Genomic DNA, 22,999 nt, shown 5'->3' on the forward strand with positions numbered 1-22,999 from the left:
AGAGAGAAACAGCGTTTACATGCACAGAGAACTCGTCACAACTACTCACATTACTTAACCTAAACTCCTCGTTCCAGTTCATACAAACCACTACATTTACCTTATGATTGTAGCTGCTGTGAACTTTTTTGGTCAAATGTACAAGTGCAAGCTTGTTACTCTTGCTCAGTCTGACTTGGAAAATTTGTAAGAGCCCAACTCTGTCATGGTTATGGGTTTTGAATATATTTTAGACTTTGTTTTTGGGGGGGTTTCTGGTTGGGTTTCCCTTGTTTCTCACGTTTTTTTTCCTGTTTTATTTTGTAATGTATCATGTCTGGTTTTACCTCCACCTGTTTCTGTTTTAGTCTCGTTTGCTCCATCCTAGTGTTCCTAGTGTTAGCCAATCCCTGTGTTTCTTGTGTCCACCTACCTCAGCTGTGTGTTGTTGTCTTGATTAGTCCCCTGTGTGTACAAATACCTGTGTGTTTCCCTTAATCTGACCTTCACTGTGATACTACCCTGTATTCCTGTGTTATCGCTGCTGTGACTCTACCCAGTTATCCTCCCAGTGTTCTCCTGCGTGTTTGCTCCTGTCTGCACCCGCATTTTTCCCTGTGATCCTTGTTTTCTTTATTCATTTTGGGTTTTGATTCACATTTTATTTGTACTTTGTGTTTTTGGACTTTACAATCAGCATTAAAGCTCGCCTTTTGTCTTTACTCCTGTCTGCTGTTTTTGTTCTGCATTCGGGACCTCCTCCAACCTCACCCTGTGACAATCTCACAAAATAAAAGCATGAGAGAAGATAAAAACACCAACGATTTCACGTATGAGGCCCATTCTGTTAACCAATTTAAAGGTAATAGTGCTAAAGGTAGCACTATGAGAGTATCAGTGTTTCCAAAACAATGAGACTATGTGGCGGGGTCAAGGGGAAGATGACAACGACGACAGCAAACTTTCTTTTTTCCCTCTTATTTAAATGAGCGCATGTCCCCTTGTTTCATTGTGTGTCCCCTTTCCAAAGTCGGATGTTAACGCAATTGAGGCGGAGCACTTTGAGAGTTTTCTTTTTTTAAGTTTGTGACTCCTGGGCTGGATAATTAACAAATGATCTTATCAGAGCTGATTAAATCGGATCAATGGATGAGAGGAGCAGCTGCTGTAAGAGAATGCAAACTTTTAGACCCGGTAGAATTAACAGATTCACTTTCAATTTGCTGACATTCACCACGTTTTGGTTGTGTCTCTTTGGAGAAAATGACTAAATTGTTGGGGTTATTGAGCGGCTGTACAGTTACTTTCGCATTTTTGCACGCCCTCACTCACCAGCAGAATTCAAGGTAACTCTGTCCAACTGTAACAAAGATGAACAGTAAGCTTAAACACAATGTAAGGTGACTCTGTGCATGTAAACGTGACCAGGTTGGAAGCAGTAGGTGAGGGGAACAACAGAGCGGAAGGGAATAACACCAACAACTCAACTGCTCTCAATGGCCCTCAACTGCCATTCCCGACCTGTGATTAAACCCTTTTGCAGCGCCCTCCCCACCAAACCTACTAAAACATCACACATCAGATCGCCAAACCCCAGTCTCTGAAGAAGCCTTTGGCCACTCTGGACTCTCGGAAAGTCACTGTGAGGGAGTTGAGGGTGACGTCTGTGACTGTCACTTCCCCCGGACAGATGATGGGCCTCCAGGTGTCATCAGGCTTCTCTGATGCCTCGATGGCGGAGCTCCATTCTCCTGTCCTCTCCTTTCCTGTGTGAGATGGTATTAAGGAGAGAGGAAGACAGAGGGCAGAGTTGATTGTATCGGGTATCACATGTGCTGTTACTGAATTAACCTCCCTGGACTGAACTGGACAGACTGTCTCTGCTCTGATAGTTGTTACGAACAGGCAGGTATGTGGCTGCAGGAGCAGACAGATCTGACTTTCTTTAGAGGCGACGGGGAGGAGACAAGTGCCCCGTTCTGCGATCAATTTGTCATTAATTTGGGGAGATTTACTGATGTCTCACCTTTAAATCACGAAAATGTTTATCACAGCTCTGTCAAACTACACTACAAGTTTGTCATAATTAATGAACAAAGTCTTAAGTTATGGCCAACATAATGTTTCGTAAAGTCATAGTAACCTTGACCTCTGACCACGAAATTCTAAACATTTCATTTTTGAGTCCAAGTGGATGTTGGATGCCAAATTTGGAAAAAAATCCCTTGAGGTATTCTTGAGATATTGCATTCAACAGAATAAAACACACAAAGTCACACTGACCTTGACCTTCGACCACAAAAGTCTAAGTAGTTCATCACTGACTAAAAGTGAATGCGTGTTAAATTTGAAAAAAATTCCCAAAAAGTTTTTAAAAAATATTTCGTTAACGAGAAAGAGACAGACAAAGTCATGGTGACCTTGTCCTTTGACCACCAAATTCTAATAAGTTCACAGGTGGGTCAAAGTGAGTTTTGGTGCCATATTTGAAGAAATTCCCTCAAGGAGTTCTTGAGAAAACACATTCACATGAAAGAGATGTAAGGTCCAAGTGACCTTTGACCTATGGCAACCAAAATGTATTTAGTTCATTGTTGAGTTTGTTGGAGTATGTTAGTATGTAACCTAAATCTCTGTAACTGAACAATGATTCCAGCTAAAGTGTGATTATAATGCTAGGATAGGGAACAAGTTTCATGTGACATGAGCCCTTAAGGCTCTGTCCAAGCAAGGTTAAAATTGTTATGCAATCGCAAGAATGCTGAAGTAAGAATGCTGAAACTACCGTTAGAGGAACTGAAATGCTACTGTATAGGTCATTTAGGAGTGTCATGTGAAGGTCACCCGTAAACAGAGACAAAAATGAGGAAAATTTAATGTGTATATGATACAAAAAAAAGAGTGTGGGTGTCTGGTCTCTGTGACTGAGTTCAACAGGTCATGCAGAGAAGAAAAAACAACTCCTAAAAAGGGACTGTCCTCGAAGTTGACCAATCCAGAGAAAATGCCACGCTGAATGGGGAGCCAGATGACGAGGGGAACCAACCAGAAGATGATTCTACCTTCATTCACATTTCCTCATTGTAAATAGTATAAAATACTGGATCAGGGAAAGACAGGTTGTCAGAATGCAGGCTGACTCGCTGATGTTATCGGCTAGGGAGAGGCATTTCTGATCCAGAGCTCTGTAACTGCTCATTGCTTGCTTGAAAAGATTCACTAAAAGGTTTGAACTCAAAATTCTAAATTCTGTGTGGACATTCAGTTATTTACTGCTTATTGAGTTGCTTTTAAGAATTCTGAACATAGCGCTCACCCTGGGAGGGTGAGAGTTTTTTCTACTTGCAGCAACCAAGAGAAAAACTCCTTCAAGTTCTATTGGACGTTTGTGCCAAATTAAAAAGAAATCCCTCAAAGTATTCTTGAGGTATGGTGTTAAAAATGAGATAGCTGCACTGTCACCTTGATCTTTGACAACCAAAATCAAATCAGCCCATCATTGAGTCCAAGTGCATGTTTGTACAAGTTTTTTTTTTTTTTTTTTTTTTTTTAAATGGGATAAACGGACAGACAGCCAAAAAACATAATGTCTCTGGACTGTGCTACTGTCTGCGTAAAGGCATTTAAATCATCATTAATTTATTAAAATCTTCATCTGCTGTGGCGTCAAGCTTCAAAGCAGAGGACTGCTGCACCATGGGACAGACTGTTGTTTCACAGCAGAGACTTCAGATACACAGTTGTTTATGATGTCTGCATGATATTTACTTTAATCAGCTCATGTTTTTGGTTGCGTGCCTGGTGAAAAAAAGCCCGGGCATGGCCGTGCCAACTGGACGGTTCACAACGAGTCAAGTAAACTGGGTCGTGATGGTGATTAGAGTCCACTGGCTGACCAACTGACACACTTACCATTTAAAGTGCCTCCACTCTTCTCTGTTGTCTCCTTTAGCGCCTCCTCCTCTCTATCCTCTTCACTTTCAACATTGTCCTCCTCTTCCTCCTCGTCTCCCCAGTCCTCTTGTGTGGGACTTGGGGGGTTCGAGTCAAGGCACGTGAACTCTGACCTCCTGGGTTTGCTGTCCTGATGTGCCAGTTGTGATTGTGGGTGCTGCCTGCTGGCATCGTACGGCTGATCCTCATCCTCGGGGAGCAGAGAGCGTGTCAGGGAGAGACGCAGGCGTGGCGGAGGTTGCTCTGGAGTCTTGTGAGCGCTGCGGAGGTCCATGGTGTAGACGGTATCCTGAATATAGATGAGAGAGAGCTCGAAAATTAAAGCTTGAATTACTTTTGAATTCAGTCTGAGTGTTTGGAGTTACAGTCAAACTGGACGGGCGAAAAAGCAAACAGGAAAATGAAACTGAGTTGTATAAATAGCACAAAACAGTTACTCTTGGTTTACCTGCAGAAGGAGTCTTTTGGCTTTGGATCCTTTTCTCCTGTGCCCCAAAGTTCTCTCTCTCTGCTCTCTAAAAAGCCAAGCACACTGTTAAACGTAGGCTGATGGCACATGTCAGTACATCAGTACTGCGTCCCGTTTTGCTTACAATATTTCACTGATCCACAGGCAGTGTAACACGACAAAAACACAACAGTCCATTGTCAAAGGTAGCGGAACAAGACAGCTAGCAAAGCAAACTTGGATGTTAACAATGAGTTAACCAATAAACATGTATTCCTTTATGTTTAAAAACCTGGATCAACATCAGTGTCCTTGTGCTGTGTTGAGATGCCTTTTACAAGCTATTAAGCCCCTGAAACCTGAGCAAATTGGTTTGATTTCTTTCGATTTCTGATCTTTTATAATTATTACTAATTTATTTTTGTAATTACTAATTACAATTATTATTATTTTTAAATTATTTATTTTATCTATCTTATTTATTTTTTAATGTAATTTTGAATTTGTTGTTCAGCTGTAATTATGATTTTTGGCCAGCAATACCGGAAGCTATTTTCACGTAATGAAATATGTACTGTGGACTATTGTTTTCTTTGTTGTAAAGGTGTCATATAATCCCATGCAGGATGGGCCTGTAGGTGGCATGACACTAAAATAAAAAAATGTATTTATTCAAAAAACAAGCGAAAAAGGACAATAAGCAAATTGGCGAGAAATGTCCTACAAAATGCAAAAAAAAAAAAATCATAAAAAGTGACAAGAAAATGACCTGGAAATTAATTACAAAAATTTGAAAAATTCTACGGAAAAATGTCCAGAAAACTGTATATGTAAAAATATATTTAAAATTATGTTACAGGGAAAAAAAGTTGGGTTTTTTTTGTCATTTTCTTATTTGTTTCTGTTTTTTTTTTTCTTTTTTTTTTTTTTTTTTTATTATTTTCAGGTCATGTTCTTGTTATTTTTTATTTATTTATTTACTAATTTCCTGCTAATTTTTGGACCATGTCTTGTTAAGATGCCTATTAATTTCCAGGTTTATGAAAGAAGTCCAACATATTTGCTCAGTTTTTTAAGGGTTAGTCTGTTTCTTGTTTTATTTTGTAGGCTTACTGCTCATGTGTCATGTCCGGTTTTACTTCCTGTCATTGTGTCTTCCTGATTTGTTACACCAGTCCCTCACTCACCTGTTTTTGCTTCCCTGATTACTGTCTCCTACTGCTACAGGCCCAGTTTGATCATCTGTTCATGTTCCCTGTGGTTTCCCTGCGTTTTTGGTTTTTCCTGTCGATGATTCCTCCTGTTCGTCTGCCTGGTTGGAATTCATCTCACCTGCTTGTAAGCCTGTTTTTCTTCAAAGTATTTTTTTCTAAAACACCTGCTTGTTGTTCTGCATTTGGGTGCTGCCTGCCTGTGCTGCTTCAGTCAGCTGTAACAGTTCAGTGGGAAATCACTGGGAAAAAAAGAGCATGCATTGGTCTCATCAATAGTCCATGCTTGTTTTGGGATAAAAACAAATCTATATTAACAGAACAAATTCTAGCAGCTAATAAAAACATTCTGCTACTTTGCAACTACTATTTTATTTTTCATCGGTCCACCAGATTTTTGACACTTTGTCAAGAAGCTGCCTGCTTATTTTACAAAACATTCATATTTTACACCACCTTTATAAGTGTGGACAGATGTTTTTAGGACCAACTTTGGAGATGATTTGGGGGGAGCAATCTCTTAACGATTCATGTAATGTAAGAAGAAAAGAGATTTGTTCTGAATATTTCAACTATTCCACTAAATCTGCTCTGGTTCTTGAACTGGTTCTGTTTATGATTCCTGGAGGATTGGTGCTATGTAGCATACCAGCTGGCGTTTCCACCAGTTTTGCGCTGAACCACTGTCAATCAAAGATGTGTCATCAACAGAGGGCGTTACACAATGCACAACTGAAAGTAAACAGTAGCAGCAAATGCGCACATAACATTTATTACCTACCATTGTTCTGTTACTGCTTTTACCCAAAAATCAAGCATGAACCAGCTATTGATGAAAATACTGCACAAGATTTTTTTCTGATGATTTCAACTTCTCCATCCTCTGTTTCCAATCTTTAAACTATGACACGGTTTGGTTTCAGCTAAACGTTTCAGATTCTGTACCAATTTATTTTTGGTTGAAATGCCCATGACAGTTCAAATGATGTTTGGTAACTGTAGCAAACTGGTCTCAAACCCTCTAAAATATCCTGGATTCAGGGCGAGTATTATTATATGTGCAGTGGAGTCTTACTTTTCTTCATAGGCCTGCACCAAACGCTGGTCCAGAATGTGTTCCTCGGGTTCCCATGTGCTATACCTGTAAGAGGATTCAAAAATGTGTATGGTCCATTAATGTGATACATGTGGCAATGGGAATATGATGTACATTTGGGACTGTTGTGTAATCCAACAAGCCCTCTGATGAAGTTTACTTACTTTGGAGGCCATCCTTTCCACTTCAACAGATACTCCACATTCCCCTGAGGACACAAAGTTTAAGAGCAGTATCAGTCAGGGAGTGAGACTTCAAAATATAATGCCTTAAAGGGACAGTTCACCCCAAAACCGAAAAATACATATTTTTCCTCTTACCTGTAGTGCTATTTATCTATCTAGATAGTTTAGGTGTGAGTTGCTGAGCGTTGGAGATATTGACAGTAGAGATGTCTGCCTTCTCTCCAATATAATGGAACTAGATGGCACTTGGTTTGTGGTGCTGTTAGTGCCAAAAAATACATTTGAAAAACAGCAATGTCTATTTCCAGAAATCCTGACCCGGTAAATCAAGATAATCCAGCAACCTGGTTGTGAGCAGTTTCTTGTTTTCTGTCTACAGAGCAACACCTGCCTACTGAATCACAGCACAGAAGGAAGTGTACATCTGCAGCTAGCAGAAGTGGGGCCAAGTCATTGTTTTGCAAGTCACAAGTAAGCCTCAAGTCTTTGAACTTAAGTCAAGACTGACAAATCCTAAACTTTAAGCAAGTCATAATGCGCCTTCACCAAACATAATCATTTGGGATTTTTTTTTTTAATGATGAAATGGAGGTGTAACAATAAACAGACACAACTAGGCTATAAGATCAGGAGCAATATCTCAGACATCAAAGATTAGATTTTAGTTTGATTAAAGTTTTCAGGCTCTAATTGTCACAACAAGGATTTGGATTTCATTGAATTTTGCAGGGTGATGCATCTTGTTAATGATTCGCCAAAGGGCGTCAGCATCATTAGAAAGGAGATGACATGTTTGCTTGTTGACGGTTAAGATCTTACTAAGCTCAAACCATTATGAATTGCAGACTGTATAGTATTATACAAGTAATGAAAGTATAGTCGTGCAAGTAAAGATCAGACCTCTTCACTGTCTTAGTCAGTGGTTTTCTTGACTATGATACTTGCTGTGGGTGATATTTACCTCCTTATTGTCTATATTCCACTATATTGTTGCTGTTGAATGGAGTTGTTGCCATGCCATCAGAAAATATCCATAATTAACAGATAATGAAAAGTGTACTCTATGTTTCTCATACACCAGCCAAGCTACTCAGAGTTAGTCACCCTTGGTGACATCATCCCATAATAACTTCCCAGCTCTCAAAGGTATTCCCAGCGGGTGAAGTCATCACTTTTCCCGACTTCATTTTCCTTACCCACTTCCACATATACAGTAAAAAGGTGCCCATATCATCCATAACGTGCAATGTAGATCATATACTTCACCTGCAAAGCGTGAAAATATCATCATACTATAGGACAGCTCAACTCAAGATGCCTTTGTGTACTTTGATAACCCAAACACTGGATTTAAGTCTCAAAATCTTGTTTATGTATGGTTATCCTCCTATAAGCGAAATATCAAGCTATCATCTAATATTTTGCACTTTACTGAGAATTTCAGAGTTAGCAGCAACATATGTCGGCTTGTTTGAGTTGTGGACGGACAGATATAGTCCACGGAATACCACATGTGGTTTTAACATTGACCTATGTATATTCTGTCTCTACTAAACTTTCACTTTATACACTTTGAAGCCTTGCTTGAAGCTCAAACCATTTTAATATCAAGTAAATCTCTAAGTTCATTTTAGTTTGTGCCTCGGTTGGTATTTTTGCTTATTGATGTCATTTCTTGGAGTATCTTCAAATGCTTCATATCCATAAAATATGTATACCCTAAGCTTAAAGGTTATGTTAGTCAATAAGCCATAATAATTAATAAAAGTATTGACATTTTATCCCTACCCCCCCAAAAAACAAAAATCTGACATAATTTTTCATCAGATTTTACAAATTAAGAAAACATTAATCTGAAAGATTTTTAAATCTAGAAATAAATATTTCTTAGCACGCCGTAAGTCATTGCAGTGTGGACTCACACTGCATTTTCATGCAGTTTTGCACAGCATGTAACATAAGATAATGATGTCTTTACAAGTGTACAACATGATGAGACCGAAGACAGAAGCCTTAACTTTCTGCTGCAAAGAGAATGTATCTTCCAGCTATTATGGTTCTTATCTTAGAATGAATTTAATAACGATCCCTGCAACTGTCCGTGGTATGTCCGGTTAAAGTGTTTTTAAAGTGTTTTGACCGGCTCTGTACATTTAATGTTTAATTATTCAGTAGGGCTGCCTCTTCAAAGTCAGAGACTCGAATTATGAGTTAGAGACCCCTCAGTCTACTGAGATTGCGTTAAGTTGAACAGTCGTTTTTTTCTGTGCAGTGCACTTTCTGGGGGTGTTCTGGTCCCCAGATTTTGCTATGGAGTGAGTGCTCTTGACTTTTATGCTGAACTTTCATGTTGAATGTTTCAGTTTTGATTAAACATTTGCTAAAGGCATTTAAACATAGTTTGTGTTGGAGTTTGCTATACTCCAAAATCTAAGTACTGACAGAAAGATTTTTAAAAAAAAATTGTAAATGCTTATCAGTTTCAAATACAAGTTATTGGTCTGATTAACTAATAATAAGCGGTATTGGCCCTGAAAAACCAATATTGGTTGACACCTGCAAAGAACGTCCCTTTGAGCCTTTCAGATGTTAAAACTTTAACGAATCCTTGAATATCCTTTTTGAACTGCAAAATTCGATTCGACTGGCATAACTCTGTCAGCACAGTCCTATTATTCAGCATGATGTCGACCATACCATGACTGGGGAGGGGGGCAACTTGTAAACAAAGGAGTTTTGGGGGGCCCTTGTGCATCCTGAAGCGCCATAATTTCTAGCTGCGCACCTGCATATGTCAACACCATCTGGTAACTCGGAGTCAGACCCCATTAGGGAGTAAACAGGCCTAAAATAAAGATGTTTTGGTTCGTAACATAACGCTGTCCTTTTCCTGCTAGCACGTTAAACTGTAGTGACAACACGGTGCACGTTACATTAAAGGGACATCCTCCTGTAACCCGCCCCCTTTATACAGCCTGCAATTAGATAACCAGATTAGTGGCGCAATTCTGCTCATTTAAGCTCTCAAGCTGTCATTAGCACACAAAGTAGCATCCCAAAAAATGTGTCTCCTGAGTGCTGACTGACACATTTATGCAGCATTTAAAACGCGTACCTTTCTAACTCTTTTCTTGACGATTGATTCCACAGCAAACACTTGCTCTCCAATCGCTGACAGCTCCATCTCCGTGCACGCCGCTGTCTTTTTGGGTTTTAACTGTCAAAGTAACGTCTTTCTCCGGCGCAAACTAAGCTAACGTTAACCGGTGATAATAGCGCTGCTCCGGTTCTGTCCTCCTCCTCCCGCGTATTTGTTTTCCTGACAGTTTGAAGGCCCGTTGGTCCGGAGCGACTTCCTCCTCCTCCTGCTGGATCTTGCCGTGCGTCCAGTGACTTTACAAAATCTGCGACACATCTGCACACCGCTCCGCGCGCACCCGACAGCGCGCTCCCTTTTACAATGAGTCCGCGCGCGTCACTAGCTGCCTCATCATTCATACAGTCAGTGTGGATGGATACTGAATACTTAAAGCAGAAACACTACGATGTGAAAGTGAAAGTCTGTCATTCAAAATCTAACTGGTGAAATTATAAAGTTATCAGAGCAGAACTGCACTTGGGACTGATGCATTATTAAATATTAGGAGTATTATATTTGTAACACAAAAGTATATATTAAAGGATCATTTACAGTAGGATTAAGTGGCATCTAGTGGTTGATGATTATCCACAGATGTCTCCATCTCCAAATCAAACAGACCTGGTGATTTAATATTTAATATAGCAGTTCCGGGTTAAAAATCTGTGTTTTTGCAACACAGTTGGGCTAGGCGTGGAGGAGCTGCTATAACTGTGCTGGATTAATTTCCACTATTGAGTAAAACATCCCCAACCAGGCAGAGAAAATCCACATTCTGCTTTGTAATTTACAGAGCCCCTGAATGGTGATATATTATTTTAATCTTGTGCGCACAAATCATTATCTTGTGACAATATTAACTACTCACACACGGTTAACTTGTGCAAACACGTTATTTTTTGTGCTATCTTGTGACAAATTATTATCATGCGAAACAAGTTAATTAATCTATGGGAACAAGTTCATTAATCTGTGGGAACAAATTATTATCACAGGGAAAAAGTTAATTATCTTGTGGGAACAAGTTAATATCACGGGGGAATAAGTTCATTATCTTGTGGGAACAAGTTGTTATCTTGTAAGAACAAAATAATAACTTGTGGGAACAAGTTATTAATTTGCACACAAGTTAATTATCTTATGGGATCATGCTATTATCACAGGAAACAAGGTAATTATCTTATGAGGACAAAACAACTAGAGGGAACAAGTTCTTGTTTGTTTGCACACACATAAATTGTCTTGTAATCACAGATTATTGTCATGGGGATCAAGTTAATTAATTTGTGGGAACAAGTTATTATCTTGTGCAAACCAGTTAATTATTGTATAAGTACAAGTTAGCCTATAATCTCCTGCACACAAGATAAATTATTAAATTAATTAATTAAGTTAATTCATTTGTGGGAACAAGTTATTGTCCAAGGGAACAAGTCATTTTCTTGTGTGCAAGTTAACTAGTGCACACATGGTAATTTACTTGTGTGGACAAAATAAAAAATATCACCTTTCAGGACTTTAGGAGCTCTGCAGCAATGATAATGTCATGCAAATAATGACCCATTTAACACACTTACACTGTAGCTTATACATAAAGTGCCATTATAAGCATTTTATTTCTATGCAAAAAAAAAAAAAAAAATACAGTGACAATCAGGATTCCTTATGCTGAAAGGGCTGAATGGATTGTCATGGCAAAAAAAAACAACAAAAGTTGAATGTTTCTGTGAGACACGAGTCATGACGTGATTGGGTCCAAAACTTTCAGCAAATTAATGACAACCTCTCTGAAGTTTCGATGCAGGTTTACTTAGATATAATATCACTTTGGGCTGGAATCAAAGAGTGTCATTCCAAAAAAATAAGACATGCACCAATGAAAAAAAAAACACGATCTTTATAAAATCAAACACTTGAAAATAACGTAAAGCCCTTGGCTGCAAAAGTGAAAACATAACATCTGATGAGCTTCTCCTCTATTTTTACGATAAATCGGCGCTTTGGAATAAATCTCCTGAAATGGCATCAAACTGCACAGCCCCTCGTAATCTTTCAGCGCAACAAATAGATTTTTTTTTTTTTTAAATGTAAACAAGTTAAGGCCAATATTGTCATTAAGAGACAATATGTGTAGTATTAACAGTTTCTCTTAAGCTGATTTGAAAGCTACAAAATCTCTCGTAAGGCTCATGTCACAATAGTCGACCACAACACCTCTGACCGGACATTTGTCGCTAAATCAACTTTCACTTTTCTTCCTACATTTTCTACATTGCTCTCTACTCAGGCACACTGTGCTCCGCCTCCACTCTTTCTCAAACTTCCTTTTGCGCAACCAACCACCTAACCTCTCCTCAGACTGAGCTATCACACATTAGAGACCCCTGCTGATTGTATATGACCTGATGGGACGATCTGTGACGTCCTCTCTGAGCTGTGTTTGGCAGGTTTGACATAATCTGTTATGGAGGAGGACGAGGCCTGCATCAGCTAGTGTGCTACAGAGGGCTGCTGTGGTGGTGGCGACCACTGCGGCGCCAAAGGAAAATGAAACAAAACAGTGAATAAGCATTGTCCCTTGTGGCATCTTTTAACCACTGTGCAAGAAATGGTTGTGGCTCTAACTGAACTAATTAAAACTGGGTGTTTGAACTTAGAAGCTAGTGTGACAGTTGCCTAGAAAAAATAAGTTTACTGAATTTGAGAAGAAAAGTTTTGAGGTAATTCTGTAATACTTCAACTTGTCTTTTCAAATTCAGTCAACTTAAAAATTTAAGGCAGTCCAGACATTCTTTTTTTTTTTAAGCTAAAACGTTAGTGTAACTAAAAGAAATTGAGTGCCATGGACTAATACGACAATATTTCTTTATATTGATTTGATGATTTTTAACAATAAATTCAATCTAAACTCAAAGATCTCTTATTCGCTTGTTCTGGAGCTTTTGAGCTTAACATACAATGCTATTCAGCTTGTTTTGTCTGTCTAACAGATAGATATTCAGTTTTCTATGATAAATTAGAGTTCTTGGCATATTTGTTATGATGTGGTGAAAAGCTCCAGAACAAGCTGTATAGTTGAACTTCTTGTTTTGGCGGATTGCTTTTTCCAAAGTCAAAAAAATTAACTGTCGTGTATGGCCAATTTCTGTAACATTTTAAAATTTGATCTCATAAATAATTTAGACAACAAGTTTTCTTATCATCCTAGTTTGTTAAATATTACATCACGATACAGTATAGTTGTGTTGAGAGATGACAACTGTTAATATTGCATTATTCACTTGATGACAAGCACTCCATCACTTGAAAGTAACCATTTGAACAATTAAAGAAAACGGGCTGAATGATGCTGTTACAGAAATGGAGGCAAACCTCCACTAGAGGGAGTGCTTGGCCTGGCTGTTGCATTGCTCTGTTGCATATAAAACGGTTGTGTCGGCACAGCCTTGGTGCAGTCCAAGGTCAGACTGCGCCAGAGGTGTTTGGGATGAAATACAAAGTTGGCAACGTGATAAATCAATTTTTTTGACCTGTGATGTATGAAAAACGGGCCAAGAGGAGGAGTGAGATGGAGTCAGACTGAGGCCAGAAAGGGCACGCTTTGGTGAAAGTGAAAGACGGAGGATACAGACAGAGCGAGACATTCACGAAAAACACAGAGACACATCAGTGAACATCATGACTGAAAGCAGGGACGAGGGAGGCAGCAGATAAACACAGCGTTTTCGTAAAGCCTGAACTCCGCGACTTTGGAAACTCGAACAGTAAAAAGAAAACGGATCAAAACTGACATTGAAAAATAGTCAATATATATAAAAACAAGAATAGCAGAAACAGAATAATAACTTTTCATAACTGTGTTGTGAGTAAAGGACTGTGATTCTCCCTGTTAAGTGTTTGCTTCCTTCATTGCTCTGCGTCCTCTCACGTAAAGAGTCCAGCAATGGCTGTGTAAACAAAACCCAGTAAAGGGGGGAAAATACATCTGCAGGTGTGCATCCATTTGATTGGCTGTGCACGACTTTACTTCCTCTCCCGTTCCTCCTGTGATTGGCCCGTTGGCCTGGTCGAAGCTGCGATCGGCTGGTTTCACCATTAGCTGTCAGACCGCCATGTTTGGTGCGCTTCTACTTCCTCTGAGACGACCAACAAGAGTTCACAGTTCTTCCCTCGTAGCTGCTGGCGGAGAAACTTCCTGGAGTTTGCAAAATAGGAAAGTTACTATGATGACAAGCATGAAGACCAAGAGTTTTATATCAATTTTTATAAAAACCCAACAACACACAGAGTCACAATTCAAAGAGTAGACCTGCTTTTGAGCTGCAAGTTCTCTTTTTGGCCACTGAGGGGCAGCAAAAACACAGCAGTAATATACAATCCCCAGAGTTTGCACACATGGAAAGTCATGGAAGAAATTTCATAACTTTTTCATGACTTTTAAAGGACCCAAAGGACGTATTTTTTTGTTGCCCAACGTTTATCAAAGATACATTATTCAAACATAATTTCAGTGTCCGATATGATGTGTTTAAGGACCATCAGAAATGTAAAAATCTAACAATTATTTCTGTTTTTACATTTTCCGGCTATGATAAGCAGTGTTATTTTGGTGACTTTTAAAGAACCTGTTTAATTAAAAAATAAAAATAAATCACCCACAATTTTCCAGTTTTCTATAAAATTTGCCAAACATTAATAAATAAATAAAAAATTGCTGAACCTGCCAGTTAAAAAAAGGAAATATGTTTAGTTTTGAAGAAGAATTTGTTACTTTTACTCAGGGATATTCAACTTGCTTTGCTTGGGGGCCAGTTGCAGCATCCACATACATGTTTCCAAGATTTTAGGATGTTTCTTGGATTTCAGAACATTTCTAGAATTTTAGGATGTTTCCAGGATTTTAGGAAATTTCTAGGAGTTGACAATTATGACATTTATTTAGGAGCTGTAATGATTTGTGCTGCAGTGTTAAAGTACTGTAAATGCAAACTCAACACTTGCAGCTTCTTCACAGTAAAAAACACTTTCAGCTGTGAACAAATCCAAGGCTTTTACTTTGAAACAGGTGCAGAGAGTGTTAATTAAGTCACAGATTTTAGTACCCGAATTAATGTAAAGTTTCACAGCAATCTGGCCGATAATTGAAAAAAATCAGTCTCGCTCTGGACAAAAGTGTTAAACATACAGACCAACACCATGATCGCCACTCTGCTGCTAAAACAACTCAAACAGATGAATACACTGCAATGCACTATTCTAAATAAACATACACATGCCGTCCCTCCCACCTGAGTTCATCCACGTTGCCGATGGGTTGCGGGCTGCGCAGCTTAGAGTCCAGATTGTAGTAGACCCCGCCCACCTCTCTGACTCCAATCCAGTGCTGTCGTTTAAGCGGCAGCCGCAGAGGCCCCCAGCGCAGGTTGGATGGCACGTTCAGAATGAAGCCCGTCACATTGGACAGCTCGATGCTGCCGACATCCCTGAAGGAAGAGAGCAATTTATTATGGCAGGAAATGAGGGCTTTTGCAATTCTTTAATCCCAGGAACAATAAACTTGCGTTGCTTGAGGCCCATTTTTGCAAAATGACAGGAGACCAGGGGACAGGTGCATCAGCCCCATACATGTTTCTTGGATTTTTGGACATTTTTAAGACTTTAGGACATTTCAAAGATTTTAGGGCATTTGTTGGATTTTAGGATGTTTCTCAGTGTTCAGGACCTTTGTAGGATTTTAGGTTGTTTCTTGGACTTTAGGACATTTCTAGGATTTTGGGTTGTTTCTCGTATTTTAGATCATTTCTAGGATTTTAGGATGTTTATCGGACTCAACGATGTTTCTATAAATTAAGGGTGATTGTCAGATTTTAGGACATTTCTAGGAGTTTCACTGCTTTATTCTGTCATATATAAGCAGTCTAAACCTTTGCATCACTGTTGACCATTTTTTTTAGCACACTTGTATGTTTAAAATAAGTTTTATACACTTTATGATATCAAAATGACCTTAATCTGGAAACCCGTTTGTGTGTTATCATGAGGTCGCTCTGTGTTTGGGTACATTGCCAGTGATAGTGATTATTCTAGTTTCCCAAAAGGATGTGAATGCAATACCAGGAGAATTATTCAAACAGTCCTAGGTCAAAAGCTAGATGACAAACATATCAATACTGAGTATTTAGAATGATGTAAAGGCTCTAATTACAGTTTAATCACCAATGTGTTTTATCAAAAAGCAGCAGAGAGCTGTTTTTTCCCATGGCTATGATTTTGTTCTTGCTTAGCCTGAAACAGAGAAAATATGGCTTTTCTGATAACATTATCTTTTACTGATAAAGGAGGGTCTGTGGCTGCTGTTGTTGTCAACAGTCATGCAAGTCTGTTAATGAGGGAGGCAGGAATGCTGATAAAAGTGTCTCTTAGACTTTGCCAACTGATGGAGCAGCTGACTAATCACAGAGATCATTCAGGACCTGCTGATTAGGAGGCCGGGGTGCAGAGGAGGACACAGAGCCTTTTAACAACATTTATGTGTTATGTTGTTACACTTTAGGATTGAAAGAAATACGTTGCCCAAAAAACACCATGTGTAAATCAGTCAAGTACAGTGAACTTGTGAAGAAAAGTTAACATTCCTCCCCTGTCGCCACAGAAAAAGGCTATCATATTGACGAACTGACTGTTTGGGGATCACGTCAAGCAACAACAAAACTACATAAAAACATCTGTTTCCAAACTCTCACACAACTCATCTAGTATAAACCAGTACTTCCCAAACGTGCATTTTCATTTTTGTTAAACATGTTCCCAACTAATCATAAATCATTATGTTTGACATTTTCCACGCTGGCAAACTGAAAAGGTTTTCTTCACTAACTCAAGATAACACTGCATGAATTAAAGATTTTAGAACATTTCTACTATTTTAGGACATTTCGAGAATTTCAGGAAGTTTCTGGGTTTTTAGGACATTTGTAAGATTTTAGGACATTACTCAAATTTTAGGACCTGTCTAGGATTTTAGGACGTTTCAAGGATTTTTTGACATTTCTAGGATTTCAGGACATTTCACAAGGATTTTTGTTAAACAATTTTATGTTGATGCTGTTCATACACTCTGGCATCTTCTGTATACTTAAAGTACAAAAACAATAGCTGACGTAAATGACGTTATTTCTATTGTGAATTAGAAAATGGTCGGGGGCCAGATTTGGCCCATAGGCTGTACGCCGAGTATCACTGTCCTACAAACTGGACCTTTGAATGCTCAGATGTCAAAAATATATACTGTATACTTGTCTACCTGACTCTCATAATGACTATTTAGGGAAACAATGTGGACAGTGGTAACAAAAAAAAATACTGCAGGTACAACAGAAACAGAAATTGATGTGAACAAGAAAATCTAAAACATAAATGAAACCACTATTGTCCTTTAACTACCTTATACTTTTTTATATAGTGCAAGAATAAAGACAACAGAAATACCTTCTTTTATCCCACCAAACTGCCTCAAACCCTCGGGTCTGCAGCGCTGCCATAATGACGTTTACATCATAGTTCCCATTTCCCAGCATGCTCTTCTTGTGAGGCGTCACCAGAGTGCTGGGAGAAAGCCTGCAACGAGTCGATAATAAGAGATTATTCATAACATTTCATGCACACAGGCTAAATATTCATATAGACAAGTGAGCCAGCTGTCCCACCTCTGGTATATCTCCTGCAAGGTGTCCCTACTGAAGGCCGTCCCGTCCTGGAAGACGTTGTTGAGCGCGTGCAGGGCGCACAGCTCCCGCCGCTGCTTCTCGTGATAAATGGCTGGAGGTGTCAGAGATGGTTGAGGAGGCAGAGGGGGGATGAGGGAGGAAGAGGAGGATGAGAGATCCTGCTGCTGCTGAGAGTCTGTGGGATCCCTGCACCTCCTCTCGTCCGCTCCCACCACCACCTCCCCTCCTCCTCCTCCACCACTTCCTTTCTGCTTGCTGACCTTCCAGCGCATGCAGCCCAGCTCCTGCAGGCCGCCTCGCCCCTTCCCCTTCCACTCGCTGGCTGGATACGGAGCGCTCCCCATCCCTGGACGTTCACCACCACCGCCACCACCACCTCTGCCGCCGCCGCCACCTCCTCCAGCTCCACCACTACCTCCACAACTGCAGGACGCTACATCTGCATCATGGCAACCTCTCAGATGCTTGGATATGGGATATCCCTGCTCTCTCAAAAGAGTGGATGTGGAGAAAGTGTCAACAAGGAGGGGGTAAAAAAAAAAAAAATGGAACTCAAGGTGTCAGCGAACAAAGATGCTCCCAAATGAAAGATCACTCGCCCAACAACACCACAGCGGTGTCGTCAGTCAAACTGTTTCCACTTCCTCCATCTTCTGCGTGAGTCAACAACTCTTTCCATCCAGTCAACAAACCTATAGCTTTGCAGTTCTTTCCATCACAAGCCGGCCGACCATGAAGCACTGGAACGGGGATTTGATGACTGAAAAAGAAAACAGAATGAGAAATTCTATTTTAATTTATGATTTAGTCATTTTAAATAAATAGAAATCCACCACCAAGTAAGCAAAGTGCAAAAAGACATCTTAAAATTACTTAAAGGTCCCATATAATGCTTATTTTCAGGTTTATACTTTTATTTTGCGTTTCTACTATAACATGTTTTCCTGCTTTAATGTTTCAAAAACACTTGATTTTTCTCATGCTGCCTGCCTAACTCTGTCTGAAACGCTCCGTTTTGGTAGCTGTCTCTTTAAGCTACCCCTCCTAAAAAAGCCCAGTCTACTATGATTGGTCTGTGATTCTGGGCCTTCAACATCTGCGCTCTCAGTGTGCCAGGCATTGACGCCAATTTTCATAGTGGCAAAACAGTAGTACTGCAAATTCCAGAGTCTGTCCTGTGATTCCATGGAACCCAAAAAGACTTTTTCCGATTGACTTTCATGGCAAAAGAGACGCCTATAAATCAGTGTATACATTTTTTGAAGCATCACAACCCCTGCTTGAGATTAAATAATTTTATCCCCATTCAAGTTAGTGGAGCGCTGAACCTGAAATCAGCCACTTGGCCAATCTTTGCTGTGCTTGGCAGCTGTAAGTCTCTAGTGTGCTTGATGGGCCCAATCATGTGGATGCAGCGCCGATCATTCGTGTAGTTTCATACTGCGTAAACAGAGGCGGTTCTAGCACATTTGGTGCCATTGGCACCCTACTGCATTACCTTATAATGAACACAAATTTAATGATACACATTCATCAAACAAGCTGTAATATAACCTTTCACATGAAAAACATTTTAAAAAAAACTGCTTCAAAATTCTTTTACTATATGTAATATCGTAATACACTCTCTAATATCTGTTTTGTATTGCTGTGAAAGCATCAACAAAGTTCTCCTTTGAACATCTGTATTTATCCACATTCCTCACTAAAAAACACATTTTTACAAGATTGTTATAATTTGCCTTTGTCCAATACTCATTTTTACTGAATAGAGCCTGACTGCATCACAATGTAACTCAATGTTACCTCGGTCTGCTGGTAGGTCCACATGCTGCTGACAGTTAACGTTAACTAGCTCCACCCTGGCTGGTTATGCCATGACTTTGTTGCTTTTTCCATGTTCTTTGCTTTCACATACACTTGTCTGTTGTCCACTTGACTCAACTATAGCTATGACGTTACCCATCAAAGTTTATAATGCGCATTGCTAGGTCAGTATGTTAACATGCACAGTTAAGTCAAACTACTGTCTTTTTTATTTCTCTGCTTTCTTCCACGGATTTAAGCTGATAGACTTCTGCATTAAAGCACGGCAAGGAGACAATGAAGTATGCGCAGGACGCCCAGGCCATCTCAAGTCTCTTTGAGGCGTATACAGAGTAGTTCGATGACCAACCACATTATCCGGGTGTGTTCTTCTGACATCGAGAAATGCGATTTTGTATGATTTCAATCAGACCAACATATTCACATGCATTTAAAAGTCCAGTTTTACTCAGACTAACATGATAACTGGACTTCTTCTAACACTGTGTAAACGTACTGACTGTGAGGACTGAGAACTTTTTTGCCTTGGCGTAATTTTACCTCCCCTTTGTGATGGCGGTCACCTGTATCGCCTATGGCAAGCATCACCACTGCACATATGTTGATCTTTTTTAGTTTAATGTGCCACTGAGCAACTTCCTCAGGAATAAACGAGGCCCTGTCTTTAATGCTGCAAGTCTCAGATCCACGGTTTAAAACAGCCGACATAGTATTTTGTGACATCACAAATTTACGGTAGTCCTGATGACTCGTTTGAAGGCACAGTTTTTTGAATTCAGGCTGTGTGCATTTCTCTGTGGACTGATTGTTTTGAGACTTTCACGGTTTTTGTGTAGCCCCCTTACCTGCTTTACATCAAAGAAGAAATCTCCCTTTTTACAGTATAGGACCTTTAATGTGAACAGCAGCCAAACAACACTTTAAAGCAACGCTGAATGTGTTGCTGGTGGTGATATACAGCTCAGGTGACATTATATGTTGCTCCCATCCCCTCCTGGTCAGCAGAGCCCAAAATGAGCAGAAGGTAAACATTTCCAGGAGCTTGGTGTGGATAGAGGAAGCAGCCTGTTCAGTAAGCTAGCAGCCCGAACAACATCAGACACACACATTAGAGAGCTTACACTCCATTAAACGGGTGTTTCACTCTGAAAACATACATATCCAGATGTAATTAATCCACGATAGTAAGAGGTATCTGGCGATAATCTTGAGTCTGCTCTACGTGACTCCTGTGTCTACAGCAAACACAACGCTTCCTTTACGTCTTTATAACTTCGTTTTCTCTCAGCGAACACTTACCTGGCCGCTTCACACGCACAAGGACGATCATAAACCGGTGTAAAAACTGAATATAGTCCCTCCTGTGTCCCTCAAGGGTCCTTAGTTCTTTGTCTTAGCCAGTTTTTCCCCTGGATCTCTCTCTTTCTCTCTCTCGCTGTCTCTCTCTCTCGCTCTCTGTCCGTGCAGACTCGGGCATGCGCAGTAGCGTCTCTCTGGCTCCATGTTGCTGTCACCGCCTGCGTCAGTGCGCACACACACAGAGGAGCGCTCCCTCCCCGGAGACTGCCAAACGCCGGAGTTTACACTTCATTCTCACTACTTAATAGTGAGCATGTTTAAAAATAAGTAAATAAATGCAGTAGTGATGTACAAGTCATTTAAAAAAAAGTTTTTCTAGGGCGAAGTCAGGTAATGTGGGACACTTTTTGTTAAGATTACCAAGAAAACCAAACCTCTGAAGATTACAAAGAGTCACTTTTATAACTTGTAATGGTTCTCTGTTATAGTTCTATGCAAAAATATGTAGAGGTCCACAGATTATCGGCCTGACTGATAACTGGGGCAGATTTTGCCATTTATCTTTATTGGCAAAATAACAAACAGTCCCTTAGTTTATTGTTTTGGTTTTGCGTTGCAATTTTACAGGATGGAACCAGGTCAATGTTTTACATCTCTCAAGTAAGCCTCAAGTCTTTTCACTCAAGTCCCAGGTTAAGTCCTAAATCAAGGCTGACAAGTCCCAAGATCAGTTCCAAGCCCTTAACTTTGAGTTTCGAGTCATAATATGCTCTTTACCAAATGCAATGCCATTTTAACCATTTTATTGGCAGATGCAACTTTTTGTGTCACATTGTTCCAATAAAACAGACCAAAAAAAGACCATCAACAATATCATTATTTAAAGCATACCCTGGTAGCAGTTTTTGAGTTCTATTTTGACTGTCATCATTCTTAAACCCTGAAATATGCTGAGGACGACTTTGCACTTCTGCAACCTAAAAAGAGGCAAAAATTGTTGTAAAAAATGTTGACATGTTGGCATAACATGGGTCGGGGTGGAATTTTATGTAAAGACCATCGCTCATTTTTTTAAACCTATTTTTGTTTTACGATGCCAGAGTAAAGTTTGCAAATGACTGTTTAGCTGACAAATCTGCAAAATTTGAATCCATCCCATAGTGTTTTCGGCAGCAGGTCCTCAATACTCTGAATTGAATATTAAGCCTATAGAAGAACACTTATATCAGATACAGGGTTCCCATACATTTCAAAATTTAAAAACTTTTCCAAGACTTTTTAATAATACAAAAATGCTTTTCTTGCCCCACTTGAATGGCATTTCTTAAAAAAAAAAAAAAATCTATTCAAACATAATTCCAGGTATCTGGCAGATACATAGAAATTCCATGACTTTTCCCAAACCTTCCATGGTTTTTTAGAAAGTCAATGACTTTTCCAGGCCTTGAAAATGTGATTGTGAAATTCCATGGCTTTTTTCAGATTTTCGATGACCATGGGAACCCTAGATTAATTTGGTTATTAACATAGATTAAGACATTTTAAGAAAACATTTGGGGCTGGGGCCCCTGAAGCCACCCTCTGCTCTGCCCCTGCAATATTCACTCTCCTTTGGCTTGTTTAAGTCCCCAGCAACTGACAGCTATCTGGTTCTTTAGCTGCTAATTTTTGTACTTTTCTTCTTATTTTTAGGTTAAAGCTTCTATTTTGTAATCTTCTGCAAATCTTTGAGCCATTTCTTGTTAAGCTGCTTGTCGCCCTTGCATGTTAAAAAAAAAAGCACTTCAAGTCATTTCCTTGTGTGTGTGTGTGTTTTTTTTTTTTTTTAATTTTAAGGTTGTTTGGTTTGTTTGTTTTTTAACTTTTTACTCATTTCTTCTTTCATTGCTCACTGCCTTCTTCCCTTTATAATGAAAGAAATCAAGCCAATTTGCCCAGGTACAAAGGGTTAAGTTATTGTTAATATGCTGGTCTAAATGCTGATTCAACAGGCTCTGGAGAAAGCACAGAATACATTGAACATTACTGCTGAACTTGAGTCCCACTGTGACTTCAGTTTATTTTCCCCGATCATCTTTAAAGTTTGATATCTCCCATAAATTATGAAAGAGAGGAGAGGGCCAAACACCACAGC

General features: G+C 39.5%; 2 protein-coding genes across 2 annotated transcripts; both read right to left on the reverse strand.

The window, feature by feature from the left end:
• Positions 1 to 821: 821 nt before the first annotated feature.
• On the reverse strand, positions 822 to 10,246 carry cbx7b (chromobox homolog 7b). The gene is made up of 6 exons (XM_042507714.1): positions 9,989 to 10,246; positions 6,853 to 6,896; positions 6,668 to 6,733; positions 4,382 to 4,448; positions 3,892 to 4,222; positions 822 to 1,745 (listed from the first exon to the last, which is right to left on the reverse strand). Exons 1-6 carry the CDS (start codon positions 10,055 to 10,057, stop codon positions 1,558 to 1,560), a joined length of 765 nt encoding a protein of 254 aa, XP_042363648.1. The 5' UTR covers positions 10,058 to 10,246; the 3' UTR covers positions 822 to 1,557.
• Positions 10,247 to 11,802: 1,556 nt separating this feature from the next.
• josd1 (Josephin domain containing 1) lies at positions 11,803 to 21,014 on the reverse strand. The gene is made up of 5 exons (XM_042507713.1): positions 20,866 to 21,014; positions 17,719 to 18,499; positions 17,501 to 17,629; positions 15,301 to 15,495; positions 11,803 to 14,207 (listed from the first exon to the last, which is right to left on the reverse strand). Exons 2-5 carry the CDS (start codon positions 18,081 to 18,083, stop codon positions 14,108 to 14,110), a joined length of 789 nt encoding a protein of 262 aa, XP_042363647.1. The 5' UTR covers positions 18,084 to 18,499; positions 20,866 to 21,014; the 3' UTR covers positions 11,803 to 14,107.
• Positions 21,015 to 22,999: the final 1,985 nt, after the last annotated feature.

The sequence above is a fragment of the Plectropomus leopardus genome, chromosome 19 (genome assembly GCF_008729295.1).
Source record: "Plectropomus leopardus isolate mb chromosome 19, YSFRI_Pleo_2.0, whole genome shotgun sequence".
Classification (NCBI taxonomy): Eukaryota; Metazoa; Chordata; class Actinopteri; order Perciformes; family Serranidae; genus Plectropomus; species Plectropomus leopardus.